General features: G+C 42.6%; 1 protein-coding gene across 1 annotated transcript in view; it reads right to left on the bottom strand.

Annotated features, from left to right (window-relative positions):
* Positions 1 to 258: 258 nt before the first annotated feature.
* Positions 259 to 22,593, bottom strand: part of LOC124620148 — a 31,991-nt gene continuing 9,656 nt past the window's right edge. The window contains exons 3-5 of the mRNA XM_047146818.1: positions 7,745 to 7,969; positions 1,133 to 1,366; positions 259 to 396 (exon numbers count right to left, since the gene is read on the bottom strand). Of these exons, the coding sequence (XP_047002774.1) occupies positions 259 to 396; positions 1,133 to 1,366; positions 7,745 to 7,969 (597 nt within the window). The remainder of the gene's footprint in view (positions 397 to 1,132; positions 1,367 to 7,744; positions 7,970 to 22,593) is intronic.

The following is a 22,593-nucleotide window of genomic DNA, read 5'->3' as shown; positions in this document are numbered from 1 at the left end:
TGGGTTTGTTCATTGGCCAAAATGGGTGCCACCAGTCAACAAGAGTACCTAGGGCTGACACCTCTGTGTCATTCACACGGCTGAGAGGAGGGGGTCGCATCACGCTGATCGACTACTACCTTGCGTGGACAGCCGTGCACTGGGTGCACCTCCGTTGCATCTGCCAGGCCTATTCCTACATCATGGCCAGTGCCCCTGCCTTCTCCACTGCCATGGCTCACATTATCACAACTGTCAACTTTGCTGTGGGTGCCCCCTTCAGCTGTCGGGGACCACGGAGGGACACCCTGGGTTTCGCGCTGACACAGCTGCCTCCATCGCAGCTGGCACCGCCTGTTCCATCACCATCAGTGCAACTTTCTTCCATGGGGTTGGACTCAGATGCAGAAATGGAAGCTGCAACACCATTACCTATCTTATCGTATGGCCTCTCACAGGGGGACAGGCACCACACCTGCCGTGCTCATGTCACTTCTGACGTTAGGCACTGGTGGCAGCACGCTGCATGACTAAACAACCTTCATTGACCACAGAAGAAGTGGATGTGAGCACAGTGCTCATTTCTTCACAAAGGAAGAAAAGTTCTATAACTACCACTTTAGTGTGTGATATATAACAATGAAACTAATCAATTGTTCTCCTGCTGCCGCTTGGTGAGTACATTATAATTTAGTGTGTGCGCCACTTCATAGGTCTCATGTGAAGTTTGTGCTTGATTCAGCAACTAGGAGCCACCCAGCCTGCTAATACAACAGCAGCTGTGTGTGAAGCCTGCTAGCTGTGTCCGTTGGAATTAATGATTACATATGCTGGAGCACCGGGCTCCATTAGGCTCTCATGTATTGTTAATTGTATTGTACTGCATCTTCCATGTGTGTGTACTGTTCAGTCAATAAATTACAGTGTTCTCGGGCTAAAAGAGATACACACCAGATAATGATGGAATATTCCAGCCTCTGGGAAAACTTCAAGAATCACATAAGTGAATATCATTTATTGTACAATTCATAGCAGATAATCTTGTTCTTAATGGCATCTCACACAATTGTAGAAGTAAATATTCAGCTAGATGAAGTTAATTAGAAAAAATATAAAAAAAATTACAGCACTGTAACTATTTCCAACAAATTACCTTTTTTTCTCCATTTACTCTTCCATAAACAAAGTGTGTATAGGAGTAGCAAAGGTTTTCCACTGTTTCATTTGTCCAGTCAAGGGCACAAGTGCTTACATGAGGCAAACATCTTCGCATGACTACATTATCCAGTGATGTGTTTGAATAGTCTGCCCCAACTTTCAGTTTACACTCATCTTGGCCAAGAGTCCACGACAAAGCACGTGGTTGGTAGGTACCATTCTGTAGCACCTGAAATCACAGAATATAATTTTTTCTGTTTGAAAACTATATATAAACAAAATTAATGAAAAAATCTGCACCAAAAAAGCACCATTCACTGAGTAGGTAAATGATGAAAGTGTCATCTTTAAGCTGGTTTGAATATAATAAGTACATGTGTATGTGTAACCTCTTTGAAGCACAGCCATAACATTGTATTAACTAGGGTATGGTATGAGATGCAGCATTTGTGATTTTTCCACATCAGAATGCAGCATACATCCTATAGTTCTTGTACTTGAAAGATGCAACATACCCACCTGGTCACCTTGCACAATATAGCAAGTTATCAACAGTGTTCCTCACTTAGAATGATTTAGAAGTAAAAAGCCATGCACCTAATGATGACAATGGTGTAGTCATCACAACCCATAATTGATGGAACATAAAACTTGTAGTGGGTGGAGATATAACATTTTTATTGATATTAGCAGCCACTGTCCTCACAACACTCCAACATTGGCCTCCCAGATACTGATTAGCGAGCAGTCTTATGCCGCAAAGTTTTTGCGCTATGGGATGCTGAATGGTGTGATCTGACCACACCATATAAACTCCGTGCTATCAAGGAGATGACGACTGTGTGGCGGTCATCCATGCGGGGGTCTCGAAAGGAGTCTGTTGTCCTTTGTTGGCTCCACATTGGCCACACCAAGCTGACTCACAGATATTTACTGAGCCGTGAAGACCTGCCTCTATGTTGCTGCGGGGTGGCTTTGACGGTGGCCCACATTTTGTTTGCCTGTCCCCTTTTAGTGTGTTTCTGGGTGTTTGGCTTTTTCTTTTTTGTCTCTATGGTCAGCCAACCACTGCCACACTCTGTGTCATTTTAATTCCTTTTGTCTGGTCTGTGTCTGAGTCTTTCTTGTCCTGTGTCATCTCTTGACATCTCCATTGTGCGTTTTTCTTCTGTGTGAGTGTTAAAATTTTTTGGAAAAAGGGAGCGATGGCCATAGCACTCTGTTCCCTTCAATCCCACAAACCAACTAACCAACCTTAGCAATTATTAAGTGGCAGTATTAGTATGTTTGATTATGATATTACAAGTAGAAGGTATCATGTATTATCGTGTATATATTGTTCATTCAAAGAGGGTGTGAATTTAGATCACGCTGCTAGCCAATGTACCATGGTTGAAATAGGTTAGGGAGATTTGGTAGCAAGCCAGCCAAGGTTGGTGGCAGTCAGTAGTGAGCACCCTGCCTGGATATCCTTAATCCACAGAGCATCCAGTTTGTGTGACCCCTCACAAGTGAGCCCAGTGTGGCAAGAATCTCTCAAAAACAATATGTAAATATTTGAAATACTCAGCAGAAAATACCAATGTCAGTTCCAGTTGAGCTACACCCAGTCTGAATATGCCACTGCACTAGTGATAGAAATATGATTCTGATGCATTTCCACTGCCCAAATGATACACATATGACTAATGTTATTATTACTTGCATACAAAACTTGTTTTCCAAAAGATATTAATGTTTACACACATTTACACAAACAAATTATATCCCAGAATGAGATTTTCACACTGCAGTGGAGTGTGCACTAATATGAAACTTACTGGCAGATTAAAACTGTGGGCCAGAGTCTTGGTCCGGCACACAGTTTTAATCAGCCAGTAAGTTTCACATCAGCAAACACTCCACTGCAGGGTGAAAATCTCATTCCAGAAACATCCCCCAGGTTGTGGCCAAACCATGTCTGCACAATATCCTTTCTTCCAGGTGTGCAAGTTCTCCAAGTTTTGCAGAAGAGCTTCTGTGAAGTTTGGAAGGTAGGAGACAAGGTACTGGCAGAATTGTGGCTGCGAGGACAGGTTGTGAGTTGTGCTTGGATAGCTCAGTTGGTAGAGTGCTTGCCTGCAAAAGGCAAAGGTCCTGAGTTCGAGTTCGATTTTTGGTCTGGCACAAAGTTTTAATCTGCCATGAAATTTCAAATTATATCCTATTGAGATGAGAACAAGTCAGGGATATACACTGAAGAGCTAAGGAAATTGGTACACCTGCCTAATATCATGTAGGGCTCCTGTGAGCATTCAGGAGTGCTGCAACGTGACATGGCAGTGCTGGACACCATGAATCCTGGTAGGCTGTCCATAAATCTGTAAGAGTACGAGGGGGTGGAGATATCTCCTGCACAGTGCGTTGCAAGGCATCCCATATATGCTCAATAATCTTCATGTCTGGGGAGTTTGGTGGCCATCAGAAATGTTTATTCTCAGAATATTGTTCCTGGAGCCACTCTGTAGCAATTCTGGATGTGTCAGGCGTCGCATTGTCCTGCTGGAATTGCCCAAATCTGTCCGAGTGCACAATGGACATAAATGAATGCAGATGATGAGACAGGATGCTTACATAGGAGTCACCTGTCAGAGTCATATCTAGACATATCTAGGGTCCTGTATCACTCCAACTGCACACGCTCCACACCATTACAAAGCCTCCACAAGCTTTAACAGTCCCCTGCTGACATGTAGGGTCCATGGATTCATGAGGTTGTCTCCATACCCGTACATGTCCATCCACATAATACAATTTGAAATGAGACTTGTCTGACCAATCAACATGTTTCCATTCATCAGCAGTCCAATGTCAGTGTTGATGGGCCCAGGCAATACATAAAACTTTGTGTCATGCAGTCATCAAGGGTACACAAGTGGGCCTTCGGCTCCAAGAGCCCATTTCGAAGAAGTTTCATTAAATGATTCCCATGCTGACACTTGTCTACGGCCCTGCAACAATTTGTAGAAGGGTTGCACTTCAGTCATGCTGAACAGTTCTCTTCAGTCACCATTGGTCCTGTTCTTGCAGGATCTTCTTCCAGCCACAGTGATGTTGGAGATTTGATATTTTACTGGGTGATGATGATGATGATGATGATGATGATGATGATGACTTATGGTGGAGTGCGCTAAACAGATTTTACTGGATTCCTGATTAATGGTATACTCATGAAATGGTTGTATGGGAAAATCCCCAATTCATGAAACTGTGTCCTATTGCTTGTGTGCCAACTATAACACCACGTTCAAACTCAATGAAATCTTGATAAGCTGCCATTGTAGCAGCAGTAACCAGTCTAACAATGCCACCAGACACTTGTTGTCTTACATAGGCATTGTCGAGCTCAGCACCATATTCAGCCTGTTTATCTCTGTATCTGAAATTGCATGCCTATACAAGTTTCTGTGGTGCTTGAGTGTAAAAGACGAAATTGTTTTACTGTAAGGAACACCCATTCTCTACAGTTACACTAAAAAGGCAGGTTGTAAATGCTGGTATTCTTTGTTTTTAATAATACGGTATTATGTTTAAGACTGACTGATTAGAAAATACTTCAGGATCAAGAAGAAGGGAGCACTTAGTTTGACTTGGATCCAGTAGTTCTGAGTTATGAGGTAAAAATGTTTTTTAGTTAACATAATAAGAAAAAGATATATATATTTAGTCTGCAAACCAATGGAATGTATGTGTTTTGTCTAAATGTGTATGGAATATTTAACCCAAAAATGTGAATAACTATTGAACATTACAAAAGTAATACAGAAATTATGAGCTGTGGTGACTACAAGAGTAACCTTGCGATTCATTGAGAATGTAGTGAGCAGAGCAAGTTGGTGGTCTTTTATTTGCTGCCAGTTGAAGGGATGAGGTCTTGAGCAGCTTAGGATCTGCTTATGATAGTATGTTATGCTGTAGTTGGAATTACTCTTTCAGTGTAACTGATAGCAATCCTATGAAAGCATTTCACACTGTTTTGAACTTCATTTTGAGAATCAGTTGTTTCTCAAACTTCTGTAAACTGGTTATATATGAGATTTTGTTTATATTAATGAGTAAATGCACTGAACTATGCTGCATGCAAAGAATTAAATGATATTTCTACCTCTGCTTGCTGTAACTGCCCTACTAGTTTGATTCATACTTAATTGTCATTTATTATCACAACTATAGAGCCACCATTTCAGATAACTTGTTTCTCTGAGATAAATAAAAGACAATATTGTGCATAAGTCTGGTGTCAGAGTATATGAGGTTTTACCAAAAAATACACAATGAAAATTTTTAATTTCGTGGGCTTTATAACCAAATTTTTAATTTTTTAAATTATTTTTTTATCTTGTTGAAACAAATGTTGCTGATGTATACCTGCATTTTCAGTTGTTTTGAGTATTCAGTTTATTGACAGTAAAAAAGGGTGTATGTGTTTTTGACCACTTAGCAGATTTTTACTTTCAAAAAAGATGGATCAAAGAATTTGCATTAAATTTTGCTTGAAAAATGGAATAAAATGCAGCATCAAATTCAAAAGCTGAGTGTGGCTTTTGGCAAATCTGCTATGAGTAAGACAAGAGTTTACAAGTAGTATAAACATATCAAAGAGAGTTGAGAAGGCATTGGAGATGATAACTAATCTACATGCTCTAGCTTTCAATTATTGATGACAATGTGAAAGAAGTAAAGAAAATTATCAGAGAGCTTGCTGAAGATGTTGGCATCTAAAGAAGGTTACAACAGATGATGAAACACGGGTATATGGGTACAATGTAGAAACCAAGGGCAAGCCGCCCCAATTGGAAACTGTCTGAAGAGCCAAACCGAAAAAAATTTGACAAGTTTGATCAAATGTGAAGGTTCTTCTCACTATTTTTTTTATTACATTGGGATAGTTCATCATAAGTTCCTGCCTTATAGTCATACAGTCAGTAAGGAATAACACCTCGAAGTTATGTGCCACTTTTGTGAATCAATCCAAAGGAAACAACCAGAACTGTGACAAAACCACTTGTGTAAATTACATCACAATAAAGCTTCTGTTCATGCCTCAATTCCTGTTCATGATTTTTTTGGTAAGAAGACAAAACTAGTACGTTGCCCCAGGCACTGTATTCATCAGACATGGCCCCCTGCAACTTCTTTCTTTTCCCAAGGCTGAAGAAAACCATGAAAGGACATCATTTTGCCACAATATACGAGGTGAAAACAGGATTTCTGAAGAAGCTGAATAGCGTAACAAAAAGTGAGTCCCAGAAATGTTTTCAAAATTGGAAAAAGAGCTGGCACAAGTGTATTAGGCCTTTATCTGAGGGGGAGTACTTTGGAGAGGTCAAAGTTGATGTTGATGAATAAATAAAGATTATTTAAGAGAAACATAAATTCCCATTACTTTTTGATTATAACTCATATTTTTGTCCTAACTGATCAGTCCCATTTTATTTATTTAGTTTCTATTTCCATTAACTCTGCCTTATGATACCTGATTCTTACTTAAAGAATTTCTTATGGGCACAATGCAAGGCATACAGCCAGGTCCCTACATCAGTAGATGAGCCCATAACAATATATTAATGGTCATGTGCTAGATCATAATTAGGCAAATATTTTAGCACTGCTGACAAACATGCATAGGGGACTGATGACCTCAGATGATAAGTCCCATAGTGCTCAGAGCCATTTGAAACATGCATAAAGTACATGAAACACTCAGATTTCATAACTATTAGTTCCTTCCATGAAGAAGAAGGCTGTAAACACAGGTCATTCAGACCTCACAACGGGTGGGCTCCTATCATCTTGGATCTACCCTTTCTTTTTATCTTTCCCTAACCCATCCCACCGTCCTCCCTAAGAAAGAAACTAATAGTCATGAATGCTAGGCTACTGTTGCCACTTTTACTTTTTTATGTATCCATCAGCTGTACTAATATTTCATTTCCTGCCCAGCTATCATGTCTCATGATTTGTTACATTATTTCATTATATTTTTCTAGCTTTAGGTCACACAGTTGGTATCAGAACTGATTTAGTCTTCTCAAGAACTCATTATCATATGACCTATTTTTGGAAGAAAGAAAAAAATAGGAACAGTAAAACGCTAAAAACTAAAAAACAATTGCATCTCATAATCTGTTAATTTTCTCTAGTTAATTTTCCTTTTTATGTCATTAATGGATCATATCTGTTAACTCTAGACAATAATAAGTACATTCTCATAGTTTGAATATGTATAGTAACAGATGGTGGCAGTTAGATAGTACAGCAGCCATTTCAAAGTAGTGGTCTACCTGCTTATTATTTATCATAAATTATGTGCCATTATTAATAATTGTTTCATGATATTGCATATGGGAGCAATTTATTCTTTCTTTATCACTGTGGTAATATTCATCTGGACTTGTTCTGTGTCCCTGAGAGGTTCCCTCATAATGGAACTCACAGAATATGATATGCAAATAAATCAGTGGATAGATGTTCTTATCATTTCTTACAATACAATAATATGAAAATCTGGTGAAGTACTGTATGTCATAATTTGTTCACTAATATAGGTCTACTTCTTATGATTTACCTGGTTTGATGTCAGATTTCTGGTACATTCAAAGTGAAGTGTCACTGGCACCAAGTTGTCCTGCTCTTCGTGACACAAAGCACAGAAGAAATTTCGGTACCACAAACCTGTGTGGTGGCTTAGAAATGGAATATCTAGTTTGTAATCATATAGTTCTGCAGTTCCTGAACATAAATTTGAGATCTGCGTATGATGATGTGGGCATGAATTTATCATATATACATCCTGGAAAAGAGTTTATAATTAACTTTCTATTGTGGAAAATGACTTAATTTCTTTTCTGAGAACAGTTTTCAATGGCTGACAGCCATAGCCATAGTAAATATTTCCAAGTAAATTAATGTACTGATCACAGAGCTTCTACCCAAGAACAGGACTGAATATTAGTTATGTACAGTTAATAGTGGTTTTACTAAAGTTGTATTGTACCATAGCTAGATCTGTCAAATGTCTCAAAGTGACTATGCAGGGTTTTCAGAAACAATCTGATAAGTTTGTAAGTGTTGAAGGATAGGATGTGCTGAGGAACAATTAAAAAAAAAAAAAAAAAAAAAAAAAAAAAGAAAGAAGTGATATGCTGCACTGTTTTGGAGTTGATTAGTATTGAAGTTAGCACAAGTCAAACTGGCTCACCAGAGATAATAATGCTAGACATGTTCTTCATCTGGTTTCCTAAAACAGAACTTACATAAGATGGTAACAAGAATCATACCTAAGTCAAAGGCTAAGCACTTTCATGCACCATCACATACACCAAGAGAACAATTGACAATAAATGCACCTGGTGGGTTTCCTGAATTTACATGGCCAACAACCAACCTAAATGGCTAACTCCAATGCTAAATAACTCAAAAATAGTGCAGCACTTTAAATTTTTTCTTAACATCTATTTGTCAGCATAATCTATCCTGCAACACCCTTATAAGCTTTTCAGACTATTTCTGACCACCCTTATACATCCAAAAATTTGTAGCATAGAAGAAGATAGCGTCAAGTTTCACTTTTGAAATTAGACCAGCCATTTTGGAAACCAAGTAATTCTGTTTCTTTAGCTTGTAAGCCTGCCCAATGAAGCAATCCAGCAAACTGATTTTTTATAATGTTAAGTTAGTTTCAGGTTTTAACTTAATTTATGCTAATCTGTAAAGGATAAAATAAGGATGAAAAAACAGATTACTACCTTTCATGGAGCAATATGATCCAGAATGTATCATTTGAAGGAAAGTGAACTGAAATTATTGCAACTGGTAGAACTGTGTTTCTTGCCATTACAGAGCAGCACAGCAAAATCAGCATTATGTTCCACATTTAGAGTATCCCATTCAAAACAAAAAGGAATAAAATTTACAAAACAAAAAACATTTTATATGAATACTCAACACACTATAATTCCAGTAGATTGCAAAAAAAAAAAAAAAAAGAATGAAGTGTTCTCAATCTCTCAAAACATTTTCTGTAATTTAATGTTCTTCATATGTTATGTCTGTTCACTCATAATGAAATCCCCATCAACATTCAACATTAACAAAACTGAAGACAATGGGAAAAAAGTGTTCTGTAATTTTCAATAATGTGTCTCAACATATTGGTACATTAGCAATTGACTCTCCCTATATGAAAACACTAAACCATACTCTATTTGTGCAGTGTTCACATCAGATCTCATAGAATTTTATTTTTGTGGCTCACAATCTTTGATAAATGTAGACAATATATGTGAGGAATGTCATAATCTTTATATATTTTTATTATTCCACAATATGCACATAAAGTAACATCATTATGGCTGCTACATACAATAAATAATTCATAAATGAACATTCACTAACAGGCAACTGAATTACTAGCAACTGCAATGTAGGAAGGAAGAAACATTAGGATTTAACATACTGTTGACAAAAACATCATTAGAGATTATTGTAATACCACTGACTAAACTAATCACTAAAATATTAAATGTAGGTACTTATCCAGAATGTGTGAAAATATCTGTAGTTAAACCAGTACATAAGAAAGAAGATATAGCAACTCCAGATAACTATCGACCTATCACTTATAATCATAATATCAAAAATAATAGAATACTGCGTGCATAAACAAATGAGTCAATATTTTGAATCTAATGATATATTCAGCTCTTTGCTCTATGGTTTCAGATCCAGCATTTCTACAGTCAAAGCAGTTGAGAGCTTGGTAGCAAAAACATACAGTTGTTTCAAAAATAAATATATTATCTGTGTGACACTGCTGGAACTTAGAAAAGCTTTCTCCTTTATCTGTGTAACTCCAACTGTGGGTTCCGGGGAAAGAATAGGCCCGTGGTATTCCTGCCTGTCATAAGAGGTGACTAAATGGAGTCTCACACTTTTTGGCCTTTATGTGCTGGTCCCCTGTAGGGTTTGACCTCAATACTTCTGAATTCTTCCGGGGAGCAAGCCGATTGGGGAAGGGTGCATTACATGGAGCATTGTGTCCACCGTGCATTGAGACCTTTTTTGTTGTTGCATTGCAGTCCTGCTCATTCTCCATCTCTTGGGTGTGGAAAAATTAATGGGTGCAATTTCCACCACACATGGTGCAGTGTCGCTTTCTGGGGAGCTGAAGACCACGGACTTACTTGCACCTAATATCCAGCATGGTAGCCAGTCCGTTGTGGTGGAGCCGCTATGTACCCTGTTGGTTGTAGCCCCCTGACAACACAGGGAACCTGTCTGTTGTAAGAGGCGACTAAAAGGAGTCTCAAACATTTCGGCCCTTATGTGATGGTCCTCTGCAGGGTTTGACCTCCATATCTCAAAATTATTCCGAAGAGCGAGCCGGTTGGTGACGGGCGCCTTACTTGGTGCATTGTGCCCATCGTGTGTTGCGCCATTCACCAGCTTATTTGTCATTGCATTGCAGTCCTGCCCGCTCTCCATCTCTTGGGCATGGATACGTTTCTGTGTGCACCTTGTGCCATGCAATGAGCAGTGCCACTTTCTGCACAGACGATGACCATGAACTACTTGTCACCTAATATACAGCACGGTAGCCAGTCCATTGTGGTGGGGCCGCCATGTACCCTGTTGGTTGTAGCCCCCTGACAACACAGGGATCGCTCTGCTGATGCCTGCACCGTTACCTCCACATGTATGCCAAGGAGCAGATGCCTATCTCCCTGGGGCATCGGGACTCCCAGCAATGGCCATCCTGCCAGGTGGCCCTTGCTGGGGCTGGGTGGCGCCCGTGAGGATGACCCTTGGTCGGAGTAGGTGGCATCAGGGTGGATGACCCGCAATGAAATGTGGTACATCATCTCTCGCTGGTGGTCAGCTGCCAGCAGCCTCTAAGCATTCTCAGGCTCAATTTAATGCTCAGAAATACGATCCGAAAACGTTCCCCTCCCTGGCCACACCATGGGAGGAGTGTAAGCCTCAGGATGGCAGTAACAGTTATTCACCCCGGTTCCTAGTTTGTACGAGAGCTGATGGGGAGTCTTTCATGTCCACAAAGCCTCAGTTCTTCGTAGAGCATATACAGGACAAGTTTGGGGAGGTGGATAGCTTGTCCAAAATGCGCTCTGGGTCAATACTGATAAAAACGGCATCCTCTGCCCAGTCACAAAGGTTACTTGCTTGTGACAAGTTGGGGGATGTTCCCGTTACCATCACACCCCATAAGAGTTTAAATGTGGTCCAGTGTATTATTTACAATAGGGACATTTTTTGCAGTATGATGACGAGCTGTGCACCAGTTTAGAGTGCCGAGGTGTTTATTTCGTCTGGCGCGTTCATTGGAGTCCAAAGGATAATCAGATTGCTACCGGTGCCTTCATCTTGGCCTTCAAGGGTGATACATTACTGGAGAAGGTCAAGGTGATGGTCTACCGTTGTGACGTCAAGCCTTATATCCCTCCCCCGATGCAGTGCTTTAAGTGCTGAAGTTCGACAATATATCTTCCCGCTGTGCTCCCAGCCTCACATGTCGATATTGCAGATGCCCATCACATCCTGACACTCCATGTGCCCTGCCTCCCATCTATGTCAACTGCGGAGAGCATCATTCACCTTGCTCGCCAGACTGCAGGATCTTACAGAAAGAGCTCAAAATCATGGAATATAGGACCCTGAACTGACTGACCTATACTGAGGCTAAGAGGAAATATGAATGACTACATCCTGTGTGAATGACTTCCTCGTATGCTGCTGCAACAACAACTGTGTTAGCCCCATCTGTTCCGCGACTTCCAGTCAGATTGGTGAACCGTACAACACGTGCCCCCTTGCCCGTAGGGGGCACTATACCCCCTGTTGCTCCTGTGTCACCTACCTTGGGAGCAACAACCCCCCACCCATCAGGGATATCCACCCCCACCTCTAAGCTGCAGCAGCGTGCAACTTCTTCGGCTTCTCTCACTCGCAAGGGGTCCCTTGGGTCCCTCCCTTCCCAGGTTTCCACAAGCGGGAAGGCTGACGCCCAACAGTGGCACAAGTGCACACAACCAGCTGGTCGTAGGGCTTCGCAATCCTCCTCCATCCCAGAGACTGAATTGGTGAAGCCCTCGCAGCCAGTGAAACCCAAGGAGCAGCGTGAGAAATCCAAGAAGAAGACCTCTAAGCCCAAGGAACTCGCTGTGGCACCCACCCAACTGCAACCTTCAAGCTCTGCGTCTGAGGATGAGGTGGAGATTCCGGCGTCTGCTGAGGACCTGGATCTCGCCGGTCCCTCAGACACAATGGATAGCAGCTGCACAGGTACTCAATCGGCAGCAGGTGACCAGGAGGCGTAATCTGCCTCCCCAGTCACTTCACGCCTTTCTCGGCCATGGATAATGTCATCCTCCAGTGGAACTGCAGCGGTTTTTTCCGCCATCTTGCTGAGCTAGGTGACAGGTAGTCCATGTTCGTCGTCAGTCCAGAAAGCGGCACTGCACATTGCATGGCGGAAAAGGCATGCAGGAACGTAGCCATGCCCAAGAGATGGAGAGTAGGCAGGAGTGTAGTGCAACGACGAATAAGCTGATGAAAGGTCTCAACGCACGATGGACACAATGCACCAAGTAAGGCGCCCTTCCCCAATCGGCTCGCTCTTCGGAATAATTTTGTGATATGGCGGTCAAACCCAGCAGGGGACCATCACAAAAAGGCCAAAACGTTTGAGACTCCTTTTAGTCACCTCTTACGACAGACAGGAACACCCTGGGCCTATTCTTACCCGTGAACTTGCAGGGGGGTATGGTCAATGTAAGTGTAAGCAAAGCCAACAAAACCGTCAACCAAGGAGCCATCAGTGTAGATTATGTCTGAGCCCCCAAACTCACCAAGAACAGAGAGGAAGTTTTGGCGGAGGACCGCAGGTGGGACTTAGCCTTTAGGGTCAAGCAATAGGTCCAGCCTAAGCTGCGGCCGAGGTATTGACCATGGAGGGGTATGGAACCGAGTCTGCAGGAGAGGCAGTAGGGGGGAAGCGTCAAGGTCAGCCTACAAATGGGTCTCTGGTGTCGTCTGCATCTATGTCCCACACTCTCTTCACAGTGAGTCTGTCCCTCTCCAAACACCTTTAGAGGCTGTCGCTGTTCGGGTGTGGATGCCTCAGTCTCTTACTGTGTGCAGTCTGTATCTTCCACCGGATGGTGTCCTGCGGCATGTCCTGGTTGCACTGATAGCCCACCACTTATTCTGTTACTGGGCGACTTCAACACTCATAACCCTCTGTGGGGTGGATCAGTGGCAACAGGTAGAGACAGCACCCTTGAGCATGTATTGGCACAGCTCGACCTTTCCATTGTAAATGATGGTGCCTTCACACATTTTAGTGTGGCGCATGGCACGTACTCAGCCATCGACCTTTCGATCTGCAGCCCTAGCCTCTTACTGTCTGTCCAATGGAGTGTGTATGATGATCTGTGTGGTAGTGACCACTTTCTGATTTTTCTGTCACTGCCACAGCGTCACTCAGCTGGGCGTCCTAGCTGATGGGCTATGAATAAGGTGATGGGAGTTATTCACCTCCATTGCTACTATTGAGCCTCTTTCCAATGAAGCCATTGATGCAGTGGTTCACTCGGTCACCACTGGCATCGTTACTGCTGCAGAATCTGCCGTTCCCCGTTCTTCTGGGTTCCCTCGGCGGAGGACTGTGCCTTGGTGGTTGCCTGAGATCGCTGAAGCGATTAAAGATCGCCGGCGGGCGCTCCAGCGTCACAAGCGACATCCCTCCATAGAAAACCACGTTGCCGTCAAACGGCTGCATGTGCCAGCTCGCCGCACCATTTGCCAACACAAGGAGCAGTACTGAGAATGGTATGCATCCACCATTGGCCTCCATATCTCTCAATCGCAGGTTTGGGCCAAGATTAGGCGCCTCTATCGGACCCCTGTCAGTGTCCCTGCACTTTCACTGAATGGAGCAGTTTTATACTTACTCTGACATAATTGCAAACCTCTTCTGCAAATTACCCACCGGCATTCTGCTCCCTGAGAGAGCGGTTGAACGTCGGAGCCTTTCATTTCACATTCGCCATCCTGAATCCTAAAATGTTCCTTTCAGTAAATGGGAATTCCAAAGTGCCCTAGCCGCATGCTCCCGGACCTGATCGCATACACTGTCAGATGCTCGAACACCTCTCGGTGGACTGACAGTGACGCCTCCTCGAGCTTTACAACCGTATCTGGTCGAGGGTGAGTTTCTGTCACAATGGCGTGAAAGCGTGGCTATCCCCATTTTGAAACCTGTCAAGAACCCATTGTAGGACAGCTACCGCCCCATTAGCCTCATCAACGTTCTTTGCAAGTTGCTCGAACGCATGGTTAGCCGGCGGTTGAGTTGGGTACTCGAGTCTTGGGGCCTTCTGGATCCGTCTCAGGGTGGGTTCCGTTAAGGCCGCTCTGCCGCCGACAATGTGGTGAGCCTGGAGTCAGCCATCTGTACGGCCTTTACCTGCCGTCAGCACCTCATTGCTGTCTTTTTTGATATGTGGAAGGCATACGATACGACATGGTGACATCACATCCTCTCTACTCTTCATGGTTGGGGTCTTCGGGGTCCACTGCCGATTTTCATACGAAATTTTCTGTCGCATCGTACCTTCCGCGTGCACATTGCGGTCTCCCATAGTTCCCCCCGAGTTCAGGAGAATGGGGTACCACAGGGATCTGTCTTAAGTGTCTGCCTGATTGTAATTGCAATTAATGGGCTCGCTCGGCGGTGGGAACGTCTGTCTCAGCTTCCTTGCTGACGACTTCTGCCTCTACTATAGCTCCATTGCCATTGCAGCTGCTGAACGTCAGCTGCAGGGCGCTATCCGCAAGGAGCAGTCTTGGGTTGTAGCGCATGGCTTCCAGTTTTCAGCTGCCAAGACCTGCGTTATGCATTTATGCCAGCGACGAACAGTTCACCTTGAGCCATGGCTTTATATTGCTGGCGAACTTCTTGCTGTGATTGGAGACACATCGGTTCTTGGGTGTGGTTTTTGATGTCCGGTTGACTTGGCTCCCACATATTCAGCAGCTTAAATAGATGTGTTGGCGGCATCTTAATGCTCTGCGATGCTTGAGCCACACCAGCTGGAGCGCCGACCGATCTACCCTCTTACGGCTCTACCAGGCATACCTGTGGAGGCTGGTGTCCCTCCACAGCGGTTAAGGCGCCAACGTTTGCTGGCCGCTTATGCTACGTATGTTTGTAGCTTGCCCGGGCAACCTAATTATCGTCTTCTGTTCCCGCTGTCGCTCGTCCATCTCCCAGAACGTCGGCCCCGGTCGGATTGTATGATCGCGGTCCGCATCAGAGAGCTTCTCTCCAGGCTTGGGGTTTTCCCTCTTCCACCTCCTTTCCAGGTCCCTCTGTGTACATCCCCGTGGTGTGTGCCCCACCGTTGCCTTCGGCTTGAATTGGCACTGGGCCCGAAGGACTCACTCCCTCCGCAGGCCTTCCGCCACTGCTTTCTTTCCATCCTTGCCACGTATCAGGGCTCTGGCGTTGTGTTCACTGACAGTTCGATGGTTGCTGGTCGTGTCGGTTATGCTCTCACTCTAGGGGACCATTACGACCAACACTCATTGCTGACTGACTGCAGCATTTGCACTGCTAAGCTGGTCGCCATCTTTTGAGCCCTAGAGTATATCCGCTCCTGCTCAGGTGAGTTCTTCGTTATCTGTAGCATCTCCCTGAGCGGTTTACGAGCTATCGACCAGTGTTTCCCTCGCTCTCCTCTGGTGATGGCTATACAGGAGAGGGGCCGCTCTGTGGTCTTTGGGTCTTTGTGTGGACCCCAGGCCATGTTGAGATACCCGGCTATGAACACATGGACCGCCTGGCCAAACAATCCACCAGCAAACCGTCTCTCGACATTGGGGTCCCAGAGACTGATTTGCGAGCAGTCTTACACTGCGAAGTTTTCGCTCTTTGGGACGCTGAATGGCGCGATCTGACCACACCATATAAACTCCGTGCTATCAAGGAGACGACAACTGTGTGGCAGTCATCCATGCGAGCCACTCGCATGGACTCAGTTGTCCTTTGTCGGCTCCACATTGGCCACACCCGGCTGACGCACAGGTATTTACTACGCCGTGAGGACCCGCCTCTATGTTACTGCAGGGCGATGTTGACGGTGGTCCACATTTTGTTGGCCTGTCCCCTTTTAGCTGTGCTCAGGCAGACATTTGGGCTGCCTGATGCGCTCCCTGCCCTTTTACCAGATGTCGCTGCCATGGCAGGCTTAGTTTTGGGTTTTATTAGGGCAGGGGGCTTTTATCACTTAATCTGAGTGTTTGTCATTCTTTTGTTTTGAGTCTGGCCTTCGGCCTACGATTTTAGACTGGGTAATTTGTTTTAGTGTGTTTCTAGGTGGTTGGCTTTTCCTTTTTTTTTTCTCTATGGTCGGCCAACCACTGTCACTCTCTGTGTGATTTTAATTCCTTTTGTCTGGTGTCTAAGTCTCTCTTGTCCTGTGTCGTCTGTTTTCTTCTCCATTGTTCGTTTTATTCTGTGTTGGTGTTTGAAGTTTTGGAAAAAGCGGCCGATGACCGTAGCAGTCTGGTCCCTTCAACCCCACAAACCAACCAACCAAGACCTCTAAGACCAAGGAACTTGCGGTGGCACCCACCCCACGGAAACCTACAAGCTCTGTGTTTGAGGATGAGGTGGAGATTCTGGTGTCCGCTGAGGACCTAGATTTCGCCGGCCCTCAAACACCACGGAAGTTGATCGCACAGGTAATCAATCGGTGGCAGCTTTTTTGACATACGGAAGGCGTATGATACGACACGGCGACATCACATCCTCCTCATGCTTCATGGGTGGGATCTTCTGTTGTTGACAAAGGCCATTGGCCGAAAGCTTTAAGTGTGAAAATGTTTTCGTTGTGACTATCTGCGACTCAGCATCTCTGCTATATGGTGAGTAGCAACTTTCCTTCTCATAATATTATTTATTTATTTATTTAGTAACTTTTTTTGCGAAAAAAGAAGAAAAAACCAACTTTCGTTTGTCTCATTTATGGTGCTGCAGCCTGCACTATATCGAAGATCCTACTCTGTGCAATCGAATAGTATGTGGCATTGCAAATTTTGTATTAAACTTCTTATCTAAGCTTTTTCTCTTCGAGGAAAGGTTATTTTTATTTTATGTTGGAACAAAAGGTGCACTTGCGTGTAGACATAACAGTAGTGTTCACACAAATGACAACACACCGCCGGCCGTTGTGGCCGAGCGGTTCTAGGCGCTTCAGTCTGGAACCGAGCGACCGCTACGGTCGCAGGTTCGAATCCTGCCTCGGGCATGGATGTGTGTGATGTCCTTAGGTAAGTTAGGTTTAAGTAGTTCTAAGTTCTAGCGGACTGATGACCTTAGATGTTAAGTCCCATAGCGCTCAGAGCCATTTGAACCACACCAACTTCCAACGAGACTACTTAAGCTTTGTAGTCGTGTCCTTTCTGCCCACAGAAACCGTTAAAATGTTCTAAGAATAAGTGGGATAAGAGACGATCCAGCATACCTCACTGCAATAAATTGCAAAAATCATTTGCTTTTTAAATTTGAAAGGCAGTGTCAAGAATATTCAAAACTTATTTGCCTCCCAGCTAAAATTCCAGCGACGCGGGGAACGGTTGCCAAAAAAGGGACTACCATGTCCCGTTTTCTTTATGAGACGAATTCCAGCCGGCAGGTGTGATTCTACTGTTCACTAATAACAGAGAAACAGGCAACAATGAAATTAAATTATTCTGCATTGTCGTTCTTTCATAGCACAGCTACGTCGAGTAATCCGAGTTGGACAGCGATGCACCGTATTTAAAGGAAAACTTTTTGTGTTCGTGTGCCGTGTTTAAAGTAAAACGCTTTGTGCTCATGTGTGGTGTAGTACGACTGGAAGTGGATACAGTGTTGCTTTCTTTCCTTTTACAATTTTTTTGCTTTTGTTTTGACTGTTGGTTGACAATTTTGTAAGTACCTTAACATGAATAACAGGAAACAAAGCAAACGTACAAAATTAAGTGGGGCGGCATTTCGGAAATTATTGAAGGAAAGGCGAGAACGAGAAGCCAATGTTGTAAAAACGCTTGGCAGAGTAGATAAATTTTTCGCAAAAAATGTTTCTGGTTCGACTTCGACATCAAGTAGTACGGATGATATTTCTGGCACTGCAGCTGTTGTAAAAGAAGTAAATACAGACAAAACAAAAGTTGTAAATGTAGAAAAGAAAATTGTTCCTTATTTAGAGTTTCCCGAAAAACTAAGTGTCGAGTCAGGCATTACAAAAAGAAGTAACCTCGGTAGTGATGATCCTGGAGAATGGTGCGTCAATCAACAATCGACATCCCCTTACAATGTGGCATTAATCAAAATTGTAACGGTAATTTTTCTAATTCAAGAAGATCATTAGACGATAAAACCAGATATTTGAACAAAAGGGTATTTCACCATAAACTTTTAAATGGTGAATCAACTCTGTGTGATTTTCTCCTGTAGCACCGGTGCTGTTTTTGTGCACCATGTAAATATTGTTCGGAGGTAAGGCCGTGATTGCTACTAATGGTATTGGGGATTCACTTGAACACAAAAATTCTGAGTTATCTCTCTTAACAAGAAAAAGGTCACTTGGAACAATAGACAACCATTTCGAGACATATGTTGAAACAGAAAAAATGAAATAGCGCAGTTTGTTGAAAAGGGTGTTTGCAGCGGTGATGTAGCTAACAAATCATGGTCTTCCCCTACGTGGACACGTTGAAAGATTCCATTCATTATATAATGGTCCACTTACGATGTCTCTTGAACATATAGCCGAGTTTGATCCTTTTCTCGCAGAGCATATTGAAGGATATGGAAATCCAGGGCAGGAACATACAAGTTATCTTTCTTCAACAATCTATGATGTTATAATAGAGCTTCTTTCTGAACGAATAAAAAGAATTATCATAAGTGAAATAAAGCAATAGACATTTCACATATTGGTAAATTATCTTTCATATTATGATATGTGAAGGCGATTGGTGAACCTGTTGAACGTTTCCTTCTGTTTTTACCAAACCCAGGCCACAAGTCCGAAAACTTAGCTGAGGCCGTAGTAAAAGCCCTGTCTACAAATTCCATTCATATTACTAACTGTAGAGGCCGATCATATGACAACACAAGCAATATGTCAAGGACTTACACTGTTTTGCTGGCTCGCATTAAAGAATGAAATCCGAAAGTGCATTATGTGCCTTGTGCAGCACATTCTTTGAATTTAGTCGGCACTTGTGCTGCAAGCTGTCGTCAGGAAGCATGTTCATTTTTCAAAGTAGTGCAAGACCTTTATAATTTTTTCTCTGCTTCTACACAGCGCTGGGGTAAACTTCTTTCTTTCATGGAACCAGGAAGCAAAACAGTAAAAAGTTTGTCCAAAATACGTTGGTTAGCAAGAGAGGAAGCGTGTATAAGTCTATATGAAAACTGGGAGAGCGTTATCAATACCCTCACACATATTGCCAATAACGGTTGAAAAACCACTTGTGCGAAATGAGGCTTCAGCTTTATTGAATCAACTTAGCAGACCAGAAACAGTATTCATGATGACAGTTGGAAGCACATACTCCAAAGATTTAATAGTGTATATCTGAAATTGCAAAGTGTAAATATTGATACTAAAATAGTGCATGAATTATATGAATCACTTGTAGGATTGGACTGTGCGGCTGGTCCCGGCGGAGGTTCGAGTCCTCCCTCGGGCTTGGGTGTGTGTGTTTGTCCTTAGGATAATTTAGGTTAAGTAGTGTGTAAGCTTAGGGACTGATGAACTTAGCAGCTAAGTCCCATAAGATTTCACACACATTTGAACACTTAAACACTTGTAGGATTTATTGCATCTATCGTGACATCTTCGACTATTATGAAAATAAATCCGTGGTGATTGTGACTGATATAGACTATGAAAGCAGCTATAAAAGATCAAGAAAACGCAAACTTCATGAAGACGAAGAAGCGGACTGAAGAAGTTTTTCTGACTGGAAGAGAAAAATTTAGAGTCGACTCATTGCTCCCTGTACTTCGCAACTTGTATACCGAATTAGTGAGGAGGAAGGAAAGCTATAGAACACTCTTGAACTCTTTCACAGTTTTCAGTAACCTTAAGAACTGTTCACCTGACGATATTGCTGAACGTGCAGCAAATCTCCAAGCGTCATATGACACAGATTTAGAGACTTCCTTCTCTGGTGAATATGTACATTTCGCGGATTAGTGATATACCAGTCTAAATGAATAATTTGTTACGAAAAGAGAGGTTACAGTTAGAGTTTCAGAACGTTGACATTGCTCTTAGAATATTTCTATGTATGGCACTTACAAATTGTTCAGCAGAACACTCGTTTTCGGCTCTTAAAAGACTAAAATCGCACCTACGTTTTGCGTTGTCGGAGGAGAGATTGAACGCCTTGTCCATTCTTAACATCGAAGCCGACCTCCTAACTGATAACCGTCTGAACTATGAAGATGTTGCGAGTTTTCTGCCGTCAAAGCTAGACACAAACTTTGCCGTGTGGTAAGTTTATTTATTCATATTAGTTTTAAAAATTCAAGATTATAACGTGATTTTTATTATAACTTAGAGCACATTCATTGGATTTAAAAACTACGTATTAATTGTTTATTTTACAATTGCCGATGGCAGAACGCGGAACTATGCCTCGTTTACTTGCAGACGTGACCGAAGGCGCTAAACAATACTGGAATGAGCCAGGCAACTCGGCGCTGTACTGTCAAGTCATACTGATATTGTAGTATATTACAACCAGGGTGCGATTTGTGCTTTTACCAGTGGGGGGGGGATGTCTTAGGGGGTTAGTAGAATTAAATATGTTACTAGCTTGGACCGTGGCGTTACGCATAGTTAAACAGCTATTTATAAATAGATGTTAATGCCGAAACTCACTATTGACGCGTATGCACTATCAGAAAAGCCATCCCTTGTTATATCTTTAAAAGTACATTATAAGTAAAGCTTATTTACAAAATCATCTACATACAGGTACAGATATAGGAGGGGAATTCAAAAAGTAGAGGCACATTTGTGAAAAGTTGTACTTATTCTGATGATAGAAAACTGAAACATATTAATAATATTAATAGTAAACTTATTAAAAACTTTCAGTGTTCGGCTCCACAAATTTAAATTATATGTAAAGTTTTACTCCAGTGCTTGGTAAATAAACACCCCAGGTTGGGATGCATAAACTAAAACCAGAGGAGGGGATGGTCTGATGTAGAGGGGGGGGGGGAGGGGGGGGGGGGGAAATCCCCCCCCCATTCCCCCCCCCCCCCCTGCAAATCGAACACTGATTACAACTGATGCGTATTCCACTATCAGTGATTGCAGACCGAGCGCCGCCACACGGCAGGTCCAGAGAGACGTCCTAGCACTCGCCCCAGTTGTACAGCCGACTTTGCTAGCGATGGTTCACTGACAAATTACGCTCTCATTTGCCGAGACGATAGTTAGCATAGCCTTCAGCTACGTCATTTGCTACGACCTAGCAAGGCGCCATTATCAATTGCTATTTATCTTGTGATGCATGTACCGTCAGACCGATGTTCACCAATTGTGGATTAAAGTTAGTATTCCAGAAGCTACGTACCGTTTTTGCTAGTATAATTACTTTACCTGTTTCAGACCTCACGCCAGCCTGCGTGAGCTTAAACGCATGCCTTTCGGCTACCTCCTAGTGGCTTGGCTGTCTTGCCAAGTCACAACAGAAAGAGCTATGGTGAGAGCAGTAGCTGCAGTAAAAACTGTTCAGCCCTTACATGAATTAAAGATTTGTGTGCACTTATTATGCAGTATCTAGCTATACAAACTCTAACGCTTTACACGTTAACTATTAGATTATAAAACAAATTTGATTTTTCCACACTAGTCTGTAAAATTATGTAATAGCAAATCAAGTTCTGTATTTGTTGATCTGTATTTAGTTATTAGTTTGTGCACCGACATTTCTATTTCATTTTCATTTCTCACGCTTTCCTACAGATTCACGTATTGATACCGAACGAGTTTTTTTTTTTTATCTGCTACACATTCAAGTTATTAGATCGTGAAACAACAGTTTAATTTTAATTTTGAACGCATTTATCTAAAAGTACGTATTAATTTCTAACGTATGACACGTCCGCTTCAATTTTTAGGTCGTAACACAACTTTTTTATTTTCGTTTTCAACGGTTTCGTGTAAAAGAGCATATTAAAAGTGAATGTATAACAAAAATCCGTTGTCTCGTACGCGCTCTGCTGAATTTTTAGGCCATAAAAGAAAAGTTATTTTTCTTGTGTTCGCTTCTGTTGTCTGCCGACAGAAGAATGTGTTAGTACAATGCAGCTTTAAGTTTGTT

The sequence above is a fragment of the Schistocerca americana genome, chromosome 6 (assembly GCF_021461395.2).
Source record: "Schistocerca americana isolate TAMUIC-IGC-003095 chromosome 6, iqSchAmer2.1, whole genome shotgun sequence".
Lineage (NCBI taxonomy): Eukaryota > Metazoa > Arthropoda > Insecta > Orthoptera > Acrididae > Schistocerca > Schistocerca americana.
This window is presented reverse-complemented; position numbering and strand designations above follow the sequence as displayed.